Raw genomic sequence first — 21,918 nt, forward strand, 5'->3', positions numbered from 1 at the left:
TGCTGACTGGCCTTCCCTCCCCAGGTGACTATGAAGTCTCCATCAAGTTCAACGATGAGCACATCCCAGACAGCCCTTTTGTGGTACCCGTGGCCTCCCTCTCAGACGACGCTCGCCGTCTCACTGTCACTAGCCTCCAGGTGTGTGCCTGGGGGCCCCTTTGCCACCCTGAGAGATGGGCAGAAGTAGAGGATGGCAGGCCCATGTGGCCAGGGACTTAGCGGTGACCTTGGAAGGTCCAGACAGACAGATGTCCCCTCTCTCCCAGTGTCTGTACAGCAGGGGACTCCATTCCCCCTCCCAGCTGCCCCTCAGGAGCCCTTGTGCCTCTCCTCCCCTGTCCCCTACCCCTACTCTAGAACTGGGCTCTGTGCCCCAATCTTCACCTCCCCTGGGAGCCTCCCCATCGGCCCACCTCCCCCATCGAGCGCCCCCAGGGCAGTCTAGGCCACACCCCTCCTTCCTCATCCCAGCTACTGTTTGCAGTCCACACACAGCACCGTCCTAGCACTGGCTTCTCTGCTGACAGGCCTGCTTTATGGTTTCTGGGTCTTACCTCCTCAACCAGGACAGGGCACATCATGTGTCGTCCCCACCATGCCCAGCCACAGCCAGGTGGCCCCACCTCATAGCAGGTGGATGCCAAGGCCACAGACCCTGCCTCCACCTCCCATCACAGCCCTGTTCAGAGCCTCCCTGAGCTGGGCTGGGCGTGCAGTGAGATCAGTGCCGGGCTGCAGAGACGAGCCCTCCAGACCCTGCCAGGAGTCTGAGCACCCTCTGTGGCCTCTGCAGGAGACGGGGCTCAAGGTGAACCAGCCGGCGTCCTTTGCGGTGCAGCTGAATGGTGCCCGGGGCGTGATCGATGCCAGGGTGCACACGCCCTCGGGTGCGGTGGAGGAGTGCTACGTCTCTGAGCTGGACAGTGGTGAGCTGGCCCTCTCCCTGCCAGGCTGGGACTTTCTGGGAAGGGGAGGGAAGGACAAAGGCTCACCCACCAACGTCTGACCCACAGACAAGCACACCATCCGTTTCATCCCCCACGAGAATGGCGTCCACTCCATTGACGTCAAGTTCAACGGTGCCCACATCCCTGGCAGTCCCTTCAAGATCCGAGTTGGGGAGCAGAGCCAGGCTGGGGACCCAGGCTTGGTGTCAGCCTATGGTCCTGGGCTCGAGGGAGGCACTACAGGTGAGTGCCTGGGGCTGGGGAGGAGGGGTGGACATTGGTCTGCGCCAGAGGCGGGGCAGCGCTGATGAGACCTGCTCCGGGGAGCCTGGGCCCATCCCAGTTCTGGACCCCAAGCCCTTCCTGTCTACACCCTTGCTACCTCTCTGGTCCCCAGGAGTGTCATCGGAGTTCATTGTCAACACCCTGAATGCGGGCTCGGGGGCCTTGTCTGTCACCATCGACGGCCCCTCCAAGGTGCAGCTGGACTGTCGGGAATGTCCTGAGGGCCACGTGGTCACTTACACTCCCATGGCCCCCGGCAACTACCTCATCGCCATCAAGTATGGTGGCCCCCAGCACATTGTGGGCAGCCCCTTCAAGGCCAAAGTCACAGGTGAGTGTCCTGGGTGGGGGGAAGGTCCCTCCAGCCCATTCCATACTGGCTGGCTCCAGTGGCCATTCACATCCGGGTCATATGCCCCAAACATCGGGGTCAGGTTACCAGGAATAAAGTGGGCCTGGCTTTACACGTCACCCCATTCTCCACGTGGACTCATGTACATCATTTAAAAAAATCAAGTCCTTGCTCTTTATCGTCCATCACTTGACTAACCTTTTCCCTGCGGCGGCTCCCCAAGCTTTCGCTTAACTTTCTGCCCTCCTCTTCCCACATTTCTGGCTTCCAAGAAGACAGAGCTCAGTAAAGGTTCAGCCAGCTTTCCTTTTGGAAGCTGCGTGAAGGATTAGTTGGATACATGTTCCTTTTCAAAGCAGGACTCTACCCTGTGACTTGGGGTCCCAGGCAAAGCCCAGAAGTCGGGTGTGGGGGGAGCCATCGAGGCTCCAGACCTCGAGATAAGCCTGCCCCGGAGCCGTTTGGAACGGGCTGCCACTCCTAGCACGCTGCATCTGAGGAAGGGGACGCGGGGCTGTCAGCGCTGGCACACGGCCTACCGCCTGGGGAAGAGCAGGCCTCTGACTAGGCTCGTGGCCACCCACTCTGCCTCTCAGGTCCCCGGCTGTCTGGAGGCCACAGCCTTCACGAAACGTCCACGGTCCTGGTGGAGACTGTGACCAAGTCGTCCTCAAGTCGGGGTTCCAGCTATAGCTCCATCCCCAAGTTCTCCTCAGATGCCAGCAAGGTGGTGACACGGGGCCCTGGGCTGTCCCAGGCCTTTGTGGGCCAGAAGAACTCGTTCACCGTGGACTGCAGCAAAGCAGGCAGGCAGCGGGGGGAAAGGGGGCAGACCCCCAGGGTGGGCAGGTGCGCGGGAACGTGGGCCCAAGGGCCTGGGGTGAGCCTGACCCTCGCTCCCTCTCTCTCCAGGCACCAACATGATGATGGTGGGTGTGCACGGGCCCAAGACCCCCTGTGAAGAGGTGTATGTGAAGCACATGGGGAACCGGGTGTACAACGTCACCTACACCGTCAAGGAGAAAGGGGATTACATCCTCATCGTCAAGTGGGGCGACGAAAGTGTCCCTGGAAGCCCCTTCAAAGTCAATGTGCCCTGAATCCCAGAAGTGCCTCCCCCGGCCTCGGCCCCCACCTCTGGCCACACACACTCACAGACACACACACACACACAAATAGGCCACACCCAGATGCACGCACGCAGAATCAGACACCACAAACACCTGCCCTGGGGGTGGAAGGAGTGGCACTGCCCCCCTCCCTGCCCCCCCGGGTTGGAAGGCCTCGTCCGTCTCAGGGCAGTGTCCCTGCCTCAGACGTGACATGAGGGCGAACTGGAGGTTGGGGGGCCAGGGAAGCCCTGAGTTTTCTGGCGGGGCTGAGGCCAGTGGGGGAGCACGTGTCTGGGGGTGTCTGCATGTGTGAGAGAGGTCGCCCTCAAACTGCACTGCCAGCGGGGCCTCCTTGCCACTGAGGACTGCATCCGGCCCCTCTGGTGGCCACAACCCCAGAGCGTTAAGGACTTGGAAGAGAAAGCACAATCGCAGGAGAAAATGGACCCAGCAGCAGCAGGCTTGGTGCGTGTCCTGGCCCCGGGCAATTGAGATCCCAGCCAGGCTTCCTGGGGGACTGATTTCTCTTTTTTTTTTTTAAGATTGCACAGCTCTGCCCCATGGGGGGCTTTTTTTTTTACACACTGCGAGGCCCAGCTTTCTGGGGGGCTTTTGCACATGTCATGCGGCTCAGCTGGGAGCCGTTTAGGTGGAAAACAAATAAAGTGCGGCCTGTCGCAGAGGCCTGGCTGTTCCTTGTGTGTGTGCTCCCCACGGCTGGCCACCAGGCCCTGGGAGGCAGAGGCTGGCTGCCTCTCCCCTGGAGGACCGAGTCAGGTCAAGGGGGAGGGCCTGGGGCAGAGAGCGGCCCCCTCTGGGCCATCTGTTTGGGGAGGTCTGGAATGTTGACAGAATGCTTGAAAGAAGGGGCTGGGGGGGCATGCCAGGGATGTGGGCTTGGTCCTCAGATTCCTGGAGAGCTGGTGGGTGGGAGAGGGAGGTGGACACTATGTTCTAGAAGACTGCCCTAGGACCACCGGGAGGCCAGTTTCCACTCAGCCTGATCTCAAAGATGTTCTCAAAATTTTTAGGACCTTAAAACAGCACTGGCTCAAGCAGTAATGCTCCTCACCCAGCAGGCAGGCACAAACCCAGGAACCTTTCACTCCAGCCAGGCCCTGGGTCAAAGCTGGGCCTGCTCCCTCCCCACCTCCAGCCCTGACCTGGCTTAGGTCCTCCCTCCTGAACTGGCCCCTCCACTAGCCTTCCTGGCCCACCAGCCAGCTCCCTCCAACTAGCCCTCCACACTGCAGCCAGAGGGCGGGGTCACATCACAGGGACTATGGCCCTCTCTGGCCCAGGGCCCTTCCGTGGCTCCCTTCTCTCCAGGCTAGTCTACGTGTCCTAACAAGGCCTCCAAGGCCTATAGGTTCAGACACCAGCCTTCCTACCCATTCATTCAAAAAGCCCCCCAGGGGCTTCCCTGGTGGCGCAGTGGTTGAGAATCTGCCTGCTAATGCAGAGGACACGGGTTCGAGCCCTGGTCTGGGAGGATCCCACACGCCGCGGAGCAACTAGGCCCGTGAGCCACAACTACTGAGCCTGCGCGTCTGGAGCCTGTGCTCCGCAACAAGAGAGGCCGCGATAGTGAGAGGCCCGCGCACCGTGATGAAGAGTGGCCGCCGCTTGCCACAACTAGGGAAAGCCCTCGCACAGAAACGAAGACCCAACACAGCAAAAATTAATTAATAAACTTCTACCCCCAACATCTTAAAAAAAAAGGCCCCCAGCCCCCAGTCGGGCACTGTGCCCATTCCTCACTGCACCCTCCACCTCTAACCCTCTCCACAACCTCTAGTTTCCCAGGCAGCCGTGCTGCAGTTTGGGGCTCTGCCCAGGAACACCCTTGCCTCTCCACCCTCCTCATCTTCCTGGCCAACACGAAGCTTTCCCAAACCCCTTCCTGTCCTCCCAGCCCTGCCCCCAGCTCTCACACTGACCTGGGGCACATGTCTGGCTGCATTTACTACCCTCATCTGTGACCTTGTATCTGAGGGTCGGTCTCCCTCACCAGACTGTGCTCCCTGGGCGGTCCGATACAGACAAGTGTGACCAATGAGTAAATGAGCAATTGAGTAGCCAGAGCAGGGCAAAGCAGCATTTCACTCAACCGATCCCCCAATGATTCTTTGGGTAGGCCAAAGAAAACCCAACACACGTGGCCTGGCTCCAAACACCCCCTCCCCCCGCCTCTTCACTCAATAGGCTGTCTGCCTCCTGGCTCCTCTGTAAGTTTCTTCTTACCTTTCCCCTGCAAGACTCTTCTAGGGCCCACTTTCTTCTGTAGGTCTACCTCCCTCCCTGTGATATTTTTTACTCTCCCCTCAGTCCCGAGGGAGTTGAGGACAGAAATTGTATTTTATCAATCTTGTGTCCTCAGCCTCTCCATGACCACATTTGCTAAATGCTGGTTGAATGAAGGCGTGTGTGATAAACGTGGCACTGTCTCAGCTCCCTACTTTACCTGACGGACCCTTTAAAGGCAGGATCCCTTCTCAAGTACCCAACCATTCGTGGCCGTTAAGGGTCAGCTCTGTGCCAGGCACTGAGCCAAGTGCTTCTACACACACCCTTCCTCGCTCTCTGCCTTCCCGCCCACCTCGCCCCCAGATGGGAGCGTTTTCCTGCAAGGTTTGCTGGCCTCCTCAGCTTCGGCTGCCCTCCACCTGTGAGCGGATGTGTTTATGGATATCCAGCTCAGCTGCTCTCCCCCAACTGCAGTATGGCCACAGGTGCTCTGCATTTAGTGCCTCTACCTCAATCCTAACGGCCTATGAGGTGGGCATAGTATTATCTGAAGAGATCACGGTCCTGAGAACTTTGGTGATGCGTCCCAAATCATACCTCTAAGTAGCAGGGTCGAGATTCAAACCAGGTATGTCCAAATCCCAGGCCCATCACAGAGATAACCACTAGACCAGACCATCTGGATGTCTCAAGTGCTCTAAACTTGCAAATCACATGCCAGATGCAGGACGCCTTTTTGTTAAAAGGGTGGAGGAGCGAGCGGACCTCTCTCCTTCGACATGTTCATCTCATACAGAGTTCACTCTCTGAGGAATGTTACTCCTGTCCACCTAGCTGCACAGGCCAGAAACTTGGAAGTCACCTGGTCTAACTTCCCAAACATAACCAACCGCAAACCCAGTTCTGTCCATTTTTGTCTCTAAATATCTCTTGACTCCACCTGACTCTCACATTCCCCATCCCCACTCCCTGGCTTCTTTCTGGCCATCACCATCTCTTACCACAATGGTTTCTCCATCTTAGTCTTACCTCCACACACAGCACGATCTCAATGCTATCGCTAAAACATAAACCTGGCCATATCATTCTCTTGCTTAAAATCCTTCAGTGGCTTCAGAACAACTCTCTCCTCAGGATAACTTCCAGATTCTTTATCTTTTCTTAAAGGCACTTATTCTCTCTAGTCCCCGCTAAGTGTTCGCACGTGCTGCTCCTCTTCCTGAGAACACCCTCTCGTCCTCACCTCTAGCCCTTCATCCTGCTGGCGGCCTTCTCTGCGCGCCCCCTCTCCCATGGGTTAGTTACACCTGATGTTTGCTTCCACGTACTTCTCACGTTTTAGCAATTGACACAGTGCTTTGTCAACGCTCTGCCTCACTACAGAGTATCATCATTAACTTGCCCATCCTTTTATTAACTGAATAAATAACACTAGCTGTGTCACAGTTACATACATACACGATACAGACTCGGACCTTACTCTCGAGAACAGGTACCGTCTTTTCTTTGGCGTCTCGGCGCCTAACAGCAGTAGCCTCAACAAGTTTGTCGAACTTACCGATCGAACGCGCCTCCGAGAGACTGCTGTGCCGCGTGGACTTCTGGGAACCGTAGCTCCCCGGTTCGGACCTCCCTTTTATGGCGCAGCCGTATTCGGATTCAGGCGCTTTTGCTCTTAATGCGCATGTCCCGGGAGGCGGAGTGGTGGAACTGCGCATGCCTAAAGAGCGGGGCGGGGGGGAGGTGCGGCCGAAAAGGAGGTGCACTGCCGCGGCGGGGCTTTGGTGACACCCGGAGGCTGCGGCTGATCGTTGCCGGACTGTGAGGATGGCGGGGAGGGGGAAGCTAATTGCGGTGATCGGAGACGAGGACACGGTGACTGGCTTCCTGCTGGGCGGCATAGGGGAGCTTAACAAGAACCGCCACCCTAATTTCCTGGTGGTGGAGAAAGATACTACCATCAATGAGATCGAAGACACTTTCCGGTACGGTAGCCCGCGAGGCCTGAACGGGACCTTCAGCTGCCTGGTGGGAGCGCGGGGAGAAGGCGGGGGGCGGCCCTGGGCTTCCAGACCTTGGCCGAAGTGTCAGACCCCGTCCAAGAGGGTCGAGGAAGTCGGTCCACCTCCGCTTCCGAAAAGGGGGCCTCCGCGTCCCAAGTTCCCTTTTGGGTCTCGGTGGGACCGGAGCTATGTCGGGTCCACAAACTCCCCCCTGTCACATGACCGTGTGTCAGGAAAGAAGGGGAACAGAGCTCGTGACGGGCGGGCGCCAGCCCCTTGGCCAAGCCTGGCCCGCCAGAGCTGAGCGTCCGGAGGGTCCAGGCCCGGAGGGGGCTAGTCTCAGCTCCCCTGCAGGGGCTCCCACATTCCACCCGTAGAGCAGGCTCCGGGCATTGCAAGCACTCGACTCTCTTGCGAGTTGACACCTAAAGGAACCACACACTCAGTGAACACACGGGCAGTGGGCTCGGGCTTTCCTGTATTTTCATCTCCCTCAGAGGCTCACAATCGCCTTGTGAGGTAGGGGTTATTCCCACTTACTGGTGAGAAAATTAAGTTCAGAGAGGTTAAGGCACACTCTGTGATTCAGACGAGAGCGAGCAGGGATTTGAGCCCAGTCCCACCCTTTCTGCCTTTCTTAAGCCAGGGCTACACTCTGCCTGTGTAGCTCTCCTCAGTCGGCTTCGGAATTTCCCGTTGTCCTGAGCACAGGGGACAATGTCAGGACTGTCCTACCTTCTGCTGAGACCATGCACTTCAAATCTTCCCTTCCTGTTCTGGGTTAAGAGCAATAGCTTCAAAATGTGGGTGCAGGCATGTCCCTTAATCCAGGAGGCGTCCTGGTGGCTAGAGTTAAGGGTGCCAGCCCCCTATTCTCTCCCACACCCCTTCTCTAGGGCCCCTGTGCCAAGTCCCAGGAACAAACCACTCCCACTGTTTCCCCCTAAACAGCCCAGCCCCGAGCTACCGGCTGAGGCTGGTTCCTGCTGCCTGGGGTGTGATAGGCCCTGACCCGGGAGGCTGATCTCTGCCGCTCTCTAAGCAGTCCGGTAAAGTGACCCAAGTTGTCATGAGAGAAGGACAAATTTTACTTCAAGAATTTTCCAAGTTTCTAACCAAAAGGGATCTCAGAAATCATCAAGTCTAACCTGCCCTAGTGTCTGGCACAGAGTAAGCTGCTCAGTAAACAGTTTTTATCGAGTAAATAAATGAATGGGTGGTTGATCACAAGAAAGTAAGAGCCCAGTGTCGGGTTCTCTCTGTGTGGAAAGTGTGATTCCTTCGTTACCGATTTTCCTCTTCCTGTGTTGCGTTCTTGGCTCAGGCCAAACTTCCCCTCTGACTCACCCCCTGCCCTCATCAGCATAGACCTTCAGTGGTCTGTACAGCGCCCCCTCAACCTTAAAAAATTTAATCTGTTTTCTTTTGAAAGGTTAATGTGTTCATGTGGCTTACAAATTAATATTTAAAAGGTATATACATTGAGAAGTCACACTCCCACCCCAACCTCTTCTACTTCATTACCTCCTTCCTCCACCCCGTAACCACTTAGTTTTTTCCTTATCTTTCTTTTTCTTTATGCAGATACAAAGGGACAGATGTATATATTCTTATCCTCTCCCTTTCTTACCCGAAGGCAGCGTAAGGAATACACCAGCATGCACCCTCATCTTCATTAGCTGTTCAGTTGGGAGCCTTCCAAGCAGGGGAGGTAGAAGCCATGGCCCTTAGCTTTGGACTGAAATTGATTCTAAATAGAATGAAGAGAGTTTAGTGTAGCATCCTTGTCCATTGCACTCTCTGGATCGAGCTCGTTCCCCTCTGCAGCCCAGCCCACCAACTCAGAGTGGGCTGCCTTGGACTCCCTTCTCATCTCTCCCTACAGGCAGTTTCTAAACCGGGACGACATCGGCATCATCCTCATCAACCAGTACATCGCAGAGATGGTGCGGCACGCGCTCGATGCCCACCAGCGCTCCATTCCGGCCGTGCTGGAGATCCCATCCAAGGAGCACCCCTATGATGCTGCCAAGGACTCCATCCTGCGCAGGGCCAGGGGCATGTTCACGGCCGAAGACCTGCGCTAGGGAACTCCCCTCAGCCATGTGGCCTCTCCCCAGGCTTGCCATCAGCCCTCCTCTAAAATTCGAGCCTCTGAGTTCCAATTCCCTGACCCTTCCCACTCCACTGAGAGGCTAGGTGAGGTGCTTCCAGTTTGCTGGGCCTCTGCCATTCAAATCAAGGCTGGTTAGGGTATAGGAAGCCTGAGTGTCTTCTCTCCATTACCTCTTCCCTGTGCTGTTATACAGTGTCCTTGTTGATGTTAAATTAAAGTAGTTCTTGCTTCTCTCCGATCTGAGGCTGGGTGCTAGAAAGGACACGTGTGGGATGAGGCTGTTGTGGGGAGGCGGTGGGGGAGTGGACTCGACTGGCAGGGCTGGAAAAGGTTTTGCCAGAGATCCAGGCATAGAGGAGTTGGACCAGGAAGATTGTGCCAGGTTGGCCGTCTGAATTAAAGGTAGCCAGCTCTGGCAGGGAGGAAGGGAAGGAGGCTTGCGTCCAGTCCCCTGGTACCCCAGCTTGAGTCTGTATTGGCTGGGAGGGGACCAGACCTCAAGGGAAGGAAGCAGAAATCACAGGAAACCTGGAAGCCTGTGATACTAGCCTGGGTCAAGCAAGAGGTTTGGGGATCAAGGCTCTTAGCCAGTGGGCCCCGGCCTGAGGCTGCCTCAGCAAGTGAGGCATGTGAGGCGCTGAGGGCATGGCCCTGTGTGAGGTGAGGCTCGGTTGCCGAGCGACCATCCCTGGGCAGCCACCTGCTGTCAGAAAGGCTCTGCTTGCTGCGCTCACCCCTCAGCTGCAGTCACCCTGGTCCTGCTCCTTCCTTCGCCACCATGTCTCGGCAACTTAACATGGACACGGTGCGGCAGAACTTCTGGAAGGAGCAGTATCTGAGGGAGAAGGTGTTGCGCTGTGAATGGCACCGCAAGTATGGGTCGATGGTGAAGGCCAAGCAGAAGGCTAAGACTGCAGCCCACGTACCCCTCAAGCTGCCCACCCTGCCCCCCAAAGCCCCACTCTCACCCCTGCCCGCCCCCAAAGCTGTTCCTTCCGCGGCCCCCAGCCCTGCCCTGGAGGCTCCTATTCAGCCAGAAATGTACCCAGTCCTGCCTGCCACCCGGGCCCTGCTGTATGAAGGCATCTCCCACGACTTTCAGGGCCGCTACCGCTACCTCAACACCCGAAAACTGGACATGCCAGAGAGGCGCTACCTCTTCCCCATCACCACCAACTTCACATATGGCTGGCAGCTGGGTGAGCCCTAACCTCCCGGAAATTATTCGCCTCACAAACACAGAGCACCTGCCACGAGCTAGGCAGCGCTCTCGGCGCTAGACACACAAGGCACGTGGACACTCCTTTTGGGGACGTCCATTCTAGTGGAGGGTCCAGGCCATAAACATAAGAGCAAGAGAGGGCCAGGCATGGTGGGGGAGGGGGACAGGGCACGTGTGCGGCTTTAGACTGGACTGTCAGGAAAGGCCTCTCTGGGGACCTAAAGGCTGAGTGAGCTAAATGACGAGGAGGAGTTTGGGTTTTACTCTAAATTCGAGGGGAAGCCATGGAGAATTTTAAACAGGTAAATGATACTGATACACTTTTAAAAAAAATATCACCCTGACTATTCTGTAGGTAATGGCCTTTTTAGGGACACGAGTAGGCTCTGGCAGGTGGCTAAGCTATCCTGGCAAGAGATGACGATGGCTTGGGCTAGGGTGATTGGCGGTAGAGCTGAAATAGATTCCAGATATGTTTTGGAGGAAGAATCAAGAGAACTTACTGATGGTTTGAAAGAGACAAGGAAAGAGAATGCAATGGCCATGCCCAGGTGTTCAGCTGAAGCAGCTACAGCAGGGGAGACTGGGGCGGGGGCAGGGCTGGGGGTGTGTGAAGACAGGTCAGTGTTGGGTGTTTTGCGCTGGAGGTGTTGGTGAGTCGGCTGTGTATGGGAGTCGCCCTATGGAGGGAGGTCAGAGCTAAAGATGCAGTTTTGGGGGTCATCAGAATATAGGTGCTCTTTAAAGCCCCGAGACTGGGTGGGCTTACCCAGGGAGCTCCAGGGCTGGATCAAACTGGAGAAGGCAGAGGACACAGCGAGGCGTAGGGAGATGGTATTGGCCAGAAGGCTGTCCATCTGGATTGAGTCATGGTCATCGGCTGGGCAGGAGAGGAGCGAAGGCAATGGTGCAGCTGGAGATGAAGAGTCCAGGTGTGGGGAAAAGAATATGCCAGGGAGTGTTGTGGGTTTTCTGGGCGATGAGACATGTCCCTTTGCTGTCTGTGGTCATGAATTTCAAGTGAGACTACTCAGTCACATGTTTTCTCCAGCTCCTGCACAGAAAAGGTGGATGGCTGGTGATAAACACAGTTGAAATTTTACCTAAAAAAAATCCCCCTACTTTCCCCAGGGCCCTAAATGGGGAGGAAAGGGAGCAATTTCCAAATGAAAGCAGGAGGTGAACCCCGAAAGGGGAGCAGGAGGTAGAAAGAAGCCCTGTCTGCCCCAGAGAAGTCTAGCTCTGTCTGTAACAAGCATGGCTGGGAGTCCCACCACCCGCCTCCATGGAGGATTCTGAGGCTGGGGGAAATGCTGGCACACAGCTGACCGGCATTTGGCCATCACTGCTGATCCAGGCAGCCAGCCAGCTCCCTGTTTCCCCATAGCCCCCACTCCTCACAAGCACTTCTTTTTATTTTTTCACACTTACAAAGTGGATACAACACAGGCAGATTCCTAGGGTTATGCAGGCAGGGCTCCCGGGCTCTGCAAGTTCCTTTCCCAGGAATCCATTCCTGGCCTCTGACATCTTTTCCCAGGCCCCCCAGTGAAGCAAGAACTGGTCTCCTGCAAGATGTGCCGCATTGAATCTTTCTTCCGCAAGAATGGGGCCTTCGCACTGCTTGACCCCCGGGACCTGGCCCTCTGACCTTGGGCCAGGCAGTGGGCTTAGGGGAGGGAAGAAGAAATAACACACGTGGTGGGCCGAAAGTGCCATGCGTGTCTGTGTCTGGCTCTCCCCAGGCCCTGAGGCTGCGTTCCGGGCCTTTCTGAAACTACCTCTGACCTACAGGTTGCCCTCTTGCTTTTTCCTTAAATCCCCGTCTCTTTAATCGTCCCTTTGAGGATTCAGCAGTGACCAGAGAGGGCTGGGAAGAGTGAGCGATGCTCTCCAGGCGCAGGCTCCTCAGAGCCAGGGGGCCACAGAAGTTGCTGGAAGTTCTGGGTGTTCCTGTGTAAAGAGTGGCCTTTCATCCCAGATGCCAGGGAAAAGGGACGGCCACCACCCCACAAGCCTCCCCGCCCGAACCCCTCACCTGGCCCCGAGGGCTCGCAGCCGCCCGGTCCTCTCCCGTTGCATTTGCTTCAGCTGCTCCCGCAGGGCGCTCCGCTGCCCGGCCGCGTCCTCCTGGGGCGGCGCCGAGCGCTGAGCGCCCGCGCCTCCCAGCCCCGGGGCTCGATGCGGCCAGCAGAGGGCAGCAGCCGGGCAGGCCGGCCCCTCCCGCTCCGCAGGTGTCATCGCAAGTGCGCGGTGCGCGCAAGTCAAAGGGACCCAGGTCGCGCCCCGTCCCCCGCCCAGGCAGGGTTTTGGCGGCCCCACCGCCTTCTCCTAGGGGTCTTGCCTGTCGTGGGAGCTGAGCCGGGCTCGGTGGGGGTCTCAAGGGATGCACGCGGCAGTGGCGGTTCCTGGCGATGCGGAGGCGTTCCAAGACCTGGAGGAGGCTTCTGTCAGCAGCCAATCGGCCGCCCCCTGGTGCCCCGCCCTCCCGGCCCGGCCGCGCACCCGGAGCCGCTGCTGCTCGCGGTCCTGTTGCCGCCGACGCCTGGCCTCACTGTGCAGCTCCAGCAGCCGCTTCAGAGCCGTCTCCTGCTGCGCCGCGCTCACGCCCGCAGACCGCCTGTCCCTGCTCGGGGACTCGGGCCACGCGGTCTTCGAGGCTCTGGGGGCCTCGGCACCTTCCCTCCGCCCCCCGAGGGCGCCCGGGAGCCCCATGGAGCCGCCCAGCTCCTGCTCCGCGGGGCCAGGGCTTCCTCCCGGGCCCCGAAGCGAGTGCGGATCGCTCAGCAGGCCCGGATGCCCTGGGAGAGCTGCGGGGCGCTCCCGCTGCTCGGAACCACCAGTGCGTAGGGCTGCCAGCAACACCGCTCCTGGGCGTGGGAGCGGCGGCCGGGCCGGAGGCCCCGGGGGCGTAAGGGGAGCCGGCGCCCCTTCCCGGGCGGGCCCCTGCTCTCTCACGGCCGCTGCGCTCTCTCCTCTCGGGCCACCGGTCTTAACCTGCCTCAGCTGCGTGGTTCTTCCCCGCGGGTGCGCGCCCTCCCTTCCCCCAGGCTGCGGCATCCGTTCTCCCAGGGGCCTGCAGAAGCCCCCCGGAATCCCCAGGGAGCCGCCTTCCTCCCGGGGCGGTGTAGGTGCCTCTCCCCGAGCCACCTCCCAGGCTTGTGAGATACGGCTTCTGCCCTCGGAAGACTGAAGCGTCTTCACTTCCGGGCCCTGAGGAGAATCCTCGCTCTGCTCCGGGAGGACCTCCTTTCTCCGGCACTTAAGGCGACTTCCGCTTTGACTTCGAGGTGCCTCTTTGTTCTCACCCTGGGAGGCCTCCCACCTTTGACCTTCCGAGACCTCTTCCCTCAGAGCCTGAGGGGCCTCCCCGCTCTGACCCTCGTTTGTCTTCTCTCTCTTACTTGGGGGAACTTCTTTGTCCTCCCCCTGGAGGGCCTTCCCTCTCTGATCCTGAGGGGCCCCCTCTCTCTGACTCTGAGGAATCTCAATTCTTAGCAGTTTCTTTAGTTCTGCTCTCTCCTGGCCCAGGCTGCAGCCCAGCCCCTCCAGGGGATCCGGGGGTTCTGGCAGGCCCTGGGAGGGGAGGCCTGAGGGCCCTGGGGCTCCCTGAGCCAGCTTCTTCTCCTGTAGGCTTCTGGATGGTGGTTGATGGGGCCCCTGGGGCATGGGCCCTGCTAGCTCCCCGTCTTCCCTCTGGGCCAGCTCCTAGGAAGGAAGAGCACCTTTCCCGGGTTTGTGAGGGAATCCTCGTGCCAGGGCCACTTCCCCCAGGGGAGCCTGGAGACCCCAGTGGCTACCCCAGTGGGCCTCACTTCTATTAGGGCCCTTGCCCGATTCCTAAATTCATAAAACCCATGTTATGTAGTGTAAAAGGTGCTTCAGTGATGGCCCCTTCTTCCACCTGGCTGTGGGCTTCTCACCCCTGCAGTCTCCTCCCAGGCACACCCCACCTCTGCTATCCCCAATGTGAGAGGGGTCTTGCCCAGGACGCTTCGACCCTTTCACCTTGAACTCTGAGCTTCCTGGTTCTCCAGAGCTACTGCTGGTGCTGAGGTTCAGCTCTTGTGAGCAACCTGAGGGAGAGAGACAGATGTTGAGAGCCCTCTGCTCCTGTCCCAGGCCCTCACACACATCCCACAGCACTGGAACCAAGAAGCCTAGGGAGTCCCCAGCACGTGAGGGGATGTGGTGGTGGGGTACCCTGAGGGTTGGTGTTGGAACTTCAAGGCCGTCGCGGTTCATCATTCCACCTTTATTTACACAGCCTGCTATATGCCTGCTTCTCAGGCTTGCCTGCCAGCAGCAGACCCCATCTTCCTCATCCTCCCAGCCAAGGACCACCTCCGAGGAACCTGCACACCCTCTTCCTCAAAACCGCCAGGGGAGGCCCAGGAGCAGGAAGGGACTGGTTTCCAGGCTCCTCAGTCCCTCATAAGGACACCCGCACTTTGTCCTTGTGTGCCTGTCCAGCCCCACAACATGCACCTGACTTTCCTATTATTAAGGCTAATCCTCTTTAGCTCTTCCTTGGTTTCCGACAGCAAAACCAAATGAAATTCAAGAAGTGGAATTTTAGGCCAGAGGCTAGCCTAAAAACTGCAAGTCTTCATAATTAACGAAAGGAATCTAAAAAAAGAGATGAAATGTCGCTGCTCCTTTGCAGCTGTGGAGGAAGGAGCATCGTTTTGCATCCATAAAACTACTTAGAAGAACCTGATCTCGTCTTAAATTGAGAACTCCCACAAGAAATGCCATCTTTATGCAATATGGACATGAGAATATTCATAACGGTAACCAAATGGGAATGTTCTCTGTGAAAACAAATCTGTCTTTTGAAGAGTTCTGAACAAAGAGGTCTGATAAGACTCCCAAGCCTTCAGAAATTATTGCCATGAACTGTGAAAATAACCTCCAACCCTGTCCCTCTGTAATTCTGATCTGTTGTCTTACTAGATCATTTATTTCACTGGTTATAATGTTGTGATAGATGTCTCCCATCAATGTATTCCCAAGAGATAATATACTTGTAAAAATTTTTCTGTCAATCAGAAAATAATCATCGGCACTTTCCTCCTCTCTCCCATGCATGATGTCACAATTAAAAGCTTATGAGTTTGCTAGGCTTATTATTTAACAAATCATTTGACAGCCTGTTTCATTTAAATTAAATTAACAGGCCCAGGGCTCACAGCATCCATCCCACTGAATTCTAATTGCCTGTTTATTGTCACACCCTCTCACTAGGCTGTGATCTCCTCAGGGATGAGGACAACTGACTGGCCAAGTCTCTTTTGTGCCCTGTATCTCCCCAGTGCCTGGCATGAGGGTGGCAGCTAGGCAGCTTGGAGCTGCCATTCCATTCCCTCCTCGCTGGAGGACAGGGAGGACAGACAGTCATTCCCAGCACTTTCTCCTCTGAGCCCCAGCTTAGCTTCAGAATCCTCCTGGACACAGTGCCTGAGACAGCTGGCACCAATCAGGTGGAATTGGCGTATAAAAGAAAACCTACTTGCTGTCCCTGGGTGCCCCTGGCAGCCCACAAAAAGGTATGAGGCAAAGAATAGGTGAGGATGGACTGGAATCCTGGGACTTGGGGTGAGGGCTTCCCTGCTCCTCCCAACCTAGGCTGGCCACTCCAGCCCAGGGGCTCCTGTTCTCCTGGCTGTAAACTCCTGCTGTCAACGTACCAGATGTGGGCCCTTCTGCAGGCATGCCAGGGCTCTCCCACCTTGGGTCTGCAGCAAACCTGGCTTCAGTCAGATCCAGGGCTGATGATGGGTCCTTTGCCAGCCCCCTGCAGGAGTGCAAAGGCTGCCTCAGGTGCACCTCTTGCATCTGGGCTCCGATCGGCTGGGGGCAGCCTGTCTGCCAGACTCCTCACCCACGGCAGGCTGCGGAGCCTTCCCACCCCAAGATCGAAACTCAGTCCACGGAGGCCTTCCCCACGCCTGCACCCACCACTGGGTTCCAGGAGCTGGAACTCAGGGTTACCCTGTCCAGAGGCTGTGGGGCAACCACATGGGTACAACTGAGTGAGAACCCCAGGAGGATCTGGGGGCCCGAGGAGGGGTCGCTGGGCAGGGCTGTGGAGGGAGACGGGGCAAAGGGTCCAGTGTTTGGTCACTTTGTGTGGCAACACGGAGTGGACAGAATTCCCTGGGAGACTCACCCCTCCAGAAGCTGATGGTCCTGGCTCAGGGAGTCCTCAGCCTGGGGCGATGGGCACAGCCTGGAATTCTGGAAGGATTGGGGGGGGCTACCCTAGTCTACAGGGCATCATCCCCCAATGTGGCAGGCAACCTCTACAACAGCCCCCAGTGATCCCTCCTCCTGGCATCTGTGCCCTTGTGTGACCCCCCCCCACTTCCCCTCCAAGTGAAGGCGCTTGGAAATGGATCCCTCCTGCCCACTGAAGCCTTCAGATGAGACTGCAGCCTTGGCTAAAAGTGTTGGCTGGATACTTCCTTAGTGGTCATGACTAACACCCCCTCCTGCTACAAGCTACTAACCTGCCCAAAGGGCCTCAGGCAGTTGGTGGCTGAGCCAGGACTTGAGGCACATCCTAGTTCCCAGTCACCACAGCACCCTCCTTCCTAGAAGGGTGGGACCAGCCACCAGCCCCGGAAGGAGGGGCCTGGGGCTGGGGCTGCTCAGGGTCTCATCTCTGGGCCACCCTGGGCATCAGTGCCTCTGCCCTCTGGGCACCGCCAGGCCTGCTTTCCTCCCTTGCTGCAGCCATGTCTAAAGGCTTCTAGGTGTCACCACGCTGTTGATTTGACCAAGATAGTTCACTGTGGGATGGTAGCAAGCCAGAACGGTCCTGTATGCCAGGCATGGTGCTAAATCCTTTACACAGATGAGTTCACAATCCTCCCAGCAGCGCTCTGAAAAAGAGCTATTATCTTCCCCATCTTGTAGCTGAGGAAACAGGCTTACGGTCCACAGGGAGCGTCAGAGCAGAGATTTGAACCCAGATCCATCTGTCTCCAGAGCCCACATTCCTTCCACTTCTCAACCACTACAAGTGCCCCAGTGTTTCACTGACACCCCCGCCCTCAGCCACACCCCAGCTCACCCCACTCGTCCGCTGCTCAGAGCCCCCATCCGTCCTACCACGGGGCTTGCTGCACTGGCTCCACGCACACTGGGCCCGGTCCCTCAGACCGCAGAACTGGGCCCAGGGGGGCCAGGAGACGCCCAGCCCCGCCCCGGTCAGCAGCTCCAAATCCCACAGGAGCTGCAGGAAGGTGGGGTGCCAGGATGTGAGCGGGCACGCACCCTGCGCTCTGCCACCCTCCCTGGCCGACGACCGCCTACCTGCTCCTGGGCCCGCCGGCTCCGCTCCATCTGCAGCAGCACGGTGGGCAGTTCGAGGCCTGAGGGACAGGTCCGGCCGTCTCCCACATGGGGAGGCAAGGTGGAGTCAGACCCCACGGAGAGCCTGCCCCCTCGTAGATGGTGCCCTGTCACCCTCACCTGTTGCAGGGCAGCCCAGAGCTGGCCCAGGCCTGCAGGGCACCGGAAGAGGTGCTGGTACAGGGCCAAGGCCTGCTTGGGGCTACAGGGGAGCCCTAGGCCCCCAGGTGTGGCTGCCTGCTCCATGGGGCAGGGGGCCAGGGAGGACGTCCACCCCCCTCCCCTCCCCCAGCTGCTCCTGGAGAGAGGAGGAAGATGAGGAGCTGCGGACAGGCGCAAGGAGGAGACAAAGGCTCCTGGGCTCGGTAACGTGGGGCCCTGACATCTGAGCCAGGGCCTGGGCCTCAGCCAAGTCTCAGAGAAACCTGACTCTGATGCAGGTTTCTCGGCCACGTGGGTGGCAGTGTGAGGTGAGGACTGTGGCCCTGATAGAGAGCGACGTGTGCGCATGTGTTTGCAGTCCCAAATGAGCATCTATTTTATACATACGGTTAGCCCTTAAGCAACGTGGGGGTTAGGGGCCCAACCCTCCTTGCAGTCAAAAATCCACATATAACTTATAGTCTGCCCTCCATATCCGAGGATTCAACCTACCTGGGATGGTGTAGTGCTGTGGTATTTACCATTGAAAAAAATCTGAGCATAAGTGGGCCCGTGCAGTTCAAACCCGTGTTGTTCAAATGTCCAATGTATATCTGAAGCTTGCAACTGCATTATATGGTCTGTGATATATGCCCAATACAGGCAGCAGCTCCCAACAACTAACTGTATGCCAGGACACAAAATGCTACGCACACGTAAGCCTTCCTTGAAGCAACTCTATGAAGTAGGTGGTATCGTTTTCATCCCCATTTCACAGAAAAGAAAACCGGGCCCCAGAGAGTAAGCTGTCCTACCTAACACATGGCACTGTCTCCCTCATCTGGGGACAGACAGCACGAGAAACAGGCTCTGGGAAAATGTGGTCCCGAGTGTCAGTAGTAACGCGCTTCCCTAGTGCTTGCTCCAAGCTGTCCATGCTCTGTTTATTCTCCGCAACACACGAGATACAGCAGATGAGGACACAGTTTGTAGAAGTAACGACAAGGGGAGGGAACAGGCATACGTGATGGTCTGTAGTCTTCGCATCCCCTGCCGTCATGAGCAGCCTGGCCTGCCTGCCGCTTCGTAACCGCTCCATGAAAGGGGCCCCAGCAGAAGCAGGCTGAGGAAGCAGGCTGGGGCGGGGGCGGGGGGGGGTTGGTTCAGCCCAACGCCCTCCCTTCACTCCCTGTTGGAATACCAGGGTCCCCCCAACCCCAATCTTTAGCTAAGGTCCCTAAGAAAACCAAGGTCACATAGCTGGTAGGTAGCAGAGAGAACTCAAAATACAGTTCTCTTTGAAAAGAGACTTTTCTTGTCAAAGAAAGAGATTTTTTTTCCTATTTCAAAACCCACGTTCTTTCCCCTATAAGGATGTCTTTGAAAGTCACATGTGTGTCCCCTGCCCACATGTCCGTCAGGGGTGGGTGTAGCTGCGAACACACGAGGGATACGTGCATGTGTTTATCTGGGTTTTTGAGGGGTGTGTGTGTGTGTGTATTTCATCACGTGTCTGTATGTCATCACAGAAACATTGTCTCTCCTGTTCCCCACCCAGGCGTGGGGTCCTTGTGTCACCAGCTCTTAGGGTGGCCCGGGAGGTGCCTGAGCTCAATATCCCCAAGGAAAGGGGGATGCCATGTGGGCACTGAGCCCCTTCCCAGTGTTCCTCAGCCCCTGCAGGATTCCACCTGGATCCACAGAGAGCCCCACAGAGGGCCGCACACGGGGGCCACAGGCCGTGCCTGCTACATGTAAACACAGGGCTGGGACCAGGACACCTGGGTCCTCCTTCTGCCCATCGCAGGGTTTCCCAGGCAGCACCAGGGTGTGGCAGGTAGGGGCAGCCCAGAGATGCAGGCGCAGAGAGTGGGCAAAGTCCACCCCACAGCTGCTACCACCCTGAGTCTGGGGACACTGACCTCTGGACCCCATGTTCCAAAGAGCCCACACCACCAGCGCAGCGCCCAGAGGCAGCACACATTCACACAGAGAAACCTTAGGGCAGTTCCCGAGTTTACTGCTTCTCACTCCACACGGCTGGGGCCTTTGCGGGGCCCAGAGCCAGGCTCCCGATGCCCGGGCAGTGTGGGAGCTTCTCTCCGAGGGGACACTTCTAGCCTGATGAATCCTGGTCGGTGTCGTCCTGGCTCAGGGTTCCTGGCCCTGGGGCTTCTGGCTGGGGTTGGGCAGAGTGCTGGGTGGCTGGTCCCCAGTGAGTAGGACTGGGGGGCAGGCCTCGGGTGAGATACAGTGGGCCTCGTGCTCCACCAGGCCTGCGGGGCACCGGCAGGCGGGAACACAGGGCCTTACGCAGTGGGCCGCCAGCTCCCCCAGGGGGACATGCTGGTTGAAGCAGGTGCGGGGACAGGGTGGGCCACACTCATCAAACACGAAGCCACGGTCCAGGAGGCAGCCCACCACTGCAGGTGGAGTGGAAAGCAGAGTCACTTTGCAGTCACCAGGCCCACCCCGTGACCCTCCCTGTACCTACGCTGTCCAGACCTGAGCCCTCCGTGTCACCCCTCCCCCAACTCGCACTGGGCATTGCCCCCTCACCGCAGAGCGTGGGGCCCCGCCAGGCAGGAGTCACCCCTGCTTGGCGACAGTGGCTGGCATAGGCTTCCAGGGCGTCACAGAGGCAGGTGTCAGCCAAGAAGCCAGGACCACAAGCACAGAGGTCATACACGCAGGCGGCAAAGAAGGGCTCTGGTGGCACCACGGCATGGCAGCGAGTGAACGGGGACGACTTCAGCACCCTGCACCGGGCGTTGGCCTCACGCCTGGCACGGTACCCTGCTGCCCGGCATGGATCCACCTCACGGCCCTTGGAACAGGGCCGACCAGGTCCTGGCCCCTCTGGGACCTATAGGTGGGGAAAGCGGCTCTATACGGCAGCACCCACTGGCAGCCGACCTTTGTGTGCTATGTTCTTCAAAGCACTTTGCACCAAATATTTTGTTTTAGCCTCATAAACCTCCCTATAAGAACAGCAAAGGAAGCATCAGCTACTTTTCCTTTGTTCCCATTTTACAGATGGACAAACCAAGGCCCAGAGCAGGTAAGTGACTTGTCCAAGGTCACACAGTTCGTGAGCGGCAACGCAGGGCTTGGGAATTCAGATGATGAGACCGCTTTCAACAGGCCATCCTGCCTCCCCCAGCACCATAGCAGGTAAGAAGTCCCTAAACCTCCTTGAAAGCCCCAAAGCCCACCTTGTGTGCAAACTTCCCTTTCCATACCAGAAGGCTGCTCTGAGATTCATGCTCAACTGTGCCTCCCCCCGGCCCCCCAGCTCCTGTGTGACTCACCTGCCAACTATTCCCAAACTCAGCCTCAGTGGACAGGAGCAGCCCCTCAGGGCCCTGCAGATCATCCTGGGCAAAGCCATTGAAGTTGCCACAGAGCCCACAAATCTGGCCCCGGTAGGAGCCAGGCACTCTCACCTCCACCTGGGACTGCCCATCCCACAGCACCTGTGCAGAGAGGCTGGGACTGGAGAGTGGGGAAAGGCAGGGGCCCCAGGAAGCCCAGTGCCGATCCTGGCGGCGTCAGCACGCCCCCTGCTGTAGGGGAGGAGAATGGACAGGTGGAGGTGTCTCCTGGAAGGGAGGATACAAGTAGGTACCTGCCCTGTCAGCCCTGGGCAAACACAGAAGACATGAAGAGCCACCCACAGCTCCCTCAAAAGGGCACCTTCTCCCCTCATCCTCCATGAACTCGGCGCCCCCATGAAATGCAACCCTCTTCCGGAGAGTCACTCTCTCATGGGCATTCAGGCCTTACCGAGAACAAAGCATAGAGTCTGTATCGTAAGAGTAGACAAGACTTATTTTATGAATTTACAAATGTGCTTGTTGCTGGAGGCCAGGGAGTGAACTACTCTTTGACATGGGAATTGGAGGAAATCTCTGAAGCCACCCAGGAGACGGCAGTTGACATTGCCCACCCTCCCAACCCTTCCCCCATTTGACTGGTGGGAAAGCTGAGGCCAAGAGAGGATGGGCTTAAGGTAATGGCCTAAGAGCCCCAGTGCGTGGGTGGCTGAGCCAAGATTGCAAACCAGGCTCAGAACTCCTTTCATCACACGTGGAGGTCTCTAACCCTGATTCCTCTTCTCCCTTCAGAATCC

General features: G+C 57.6%; 4 protein-coding genes across 5 annotated transcripts in view; 3 read left to right on the forward strand and 1 right to left on the reverse strand.

Moving 5' to 3' along the window:
- FLNC (filamin C) overlaps positions 1-3,860 on the forward strand; it is a 28,619-nt gene extending 24,759 nt beyond the window's left edge. For both annotated transcript variants that reach the window (XM_079931303.1, XM_079931304.1), the window contains 6 exons: positions 25-140; positions 796-928; positions 1,016-1,192; positions 1,347-1,565; positions 2,183-2,392; positions 2,499-3,860. In XM_079931303.1, coding sequence (XP_079787429.1) covers positions 25-140; positions 796-928; positions 1,016-1,192; positions 1,347-1,565; positions 2,183-2,392; positions 2,499-2,686 — 1,043 coding nt within the window. In that variant the 3' untranslated portion in view covers positions 2,687-3,860. The remainder of the gene's footprint in view (positions 1-24; positions 141-795; positions 929-1,015; positions 1,193-1,346; positions 1,566-2,182; positions 2,393-2,498) is intronic.
- A 2,827-nt stretch (positions 3,861-6,687) lies between these two features.
- ATP6V1F (ATPase H+ transporting V1 subunit F) lies at positions 6,688-9,302 on the forward strand. The gene is made up of 2 exons (XM_079931352.1): positions 6,688-6,930; positions 8,834-9,302. Exons 1-2 carry the CDS (start codon positions 6,773-6,775, stop codon positions 9,033-9,035), a joined length of 360 nt encoding a protein of 119 aa, XP_079787478.1. The 5' UTR covers positions 6,688-6,772; the 3' UTR covers positions 9,036-9,302.
- Positions 9,303-9,838: 536 nt separating this feature from the next.
- SPMIP1 (sperm microtubule inner protein 1) lies at positions 9,839-12,221 on the forward strand. Its single transcript, XM_079931351.1, has 2 exons — positions 9,839-10,263; positions 11,827-12,221. The coding sequence occupies exons 1-2, from the start codon at positions 9,843-9,845 to the stop codon at positions 11,934-11,936; spliced, it is 531 nt and encodes a 176-aa protein (XP_079787477.1). The 5' UTR covers positions 9,839-9,842; the 3' UTR covers positions 11,937-12,221.
- Positions 12,222-19,676: 7,455 nt separating this feature from the next.
- Positions 19,677-21,918, reverse strand: part of KCP (kielin cysteine rich BMP regulator) — a 43,837-nt gene continuing 41,595 nt past the window's right edge. The window contains exons 41-43 of the mRNA XM_079932321.1: positions 21,098-21,262; positions 20,346-20,652; positions 19,677-20,209 (exon numbers count right to left, since the gene is read on the reverse strand). Of these exons, the coding sequence (XP_079788447.1) occupies positions 19,938-20,209; positions 20,346-20,652; positions 21,098-21,262 (744 nt within the window). The 3' untranslated portion in view covers positions 19,677-19,937. The remainder of the gene's footprint in view (positions 20,210-20,345; positions 20,653-21,097; positions 21,263-21,918) is intronic.

Source organism: Stenella coeruleoalba (assembly GCF_951394435.1).
Source record: "Stenella coeruleoalba genome assembly, chromosome: 9".
In the NCBI taxonomy this organism is placed as follows: Eukaryota; Metazoa; Chordata; class Mammalia; order Artiodactyla; family Delphinidae; genus Stenella; species Stenella coeruleoalba.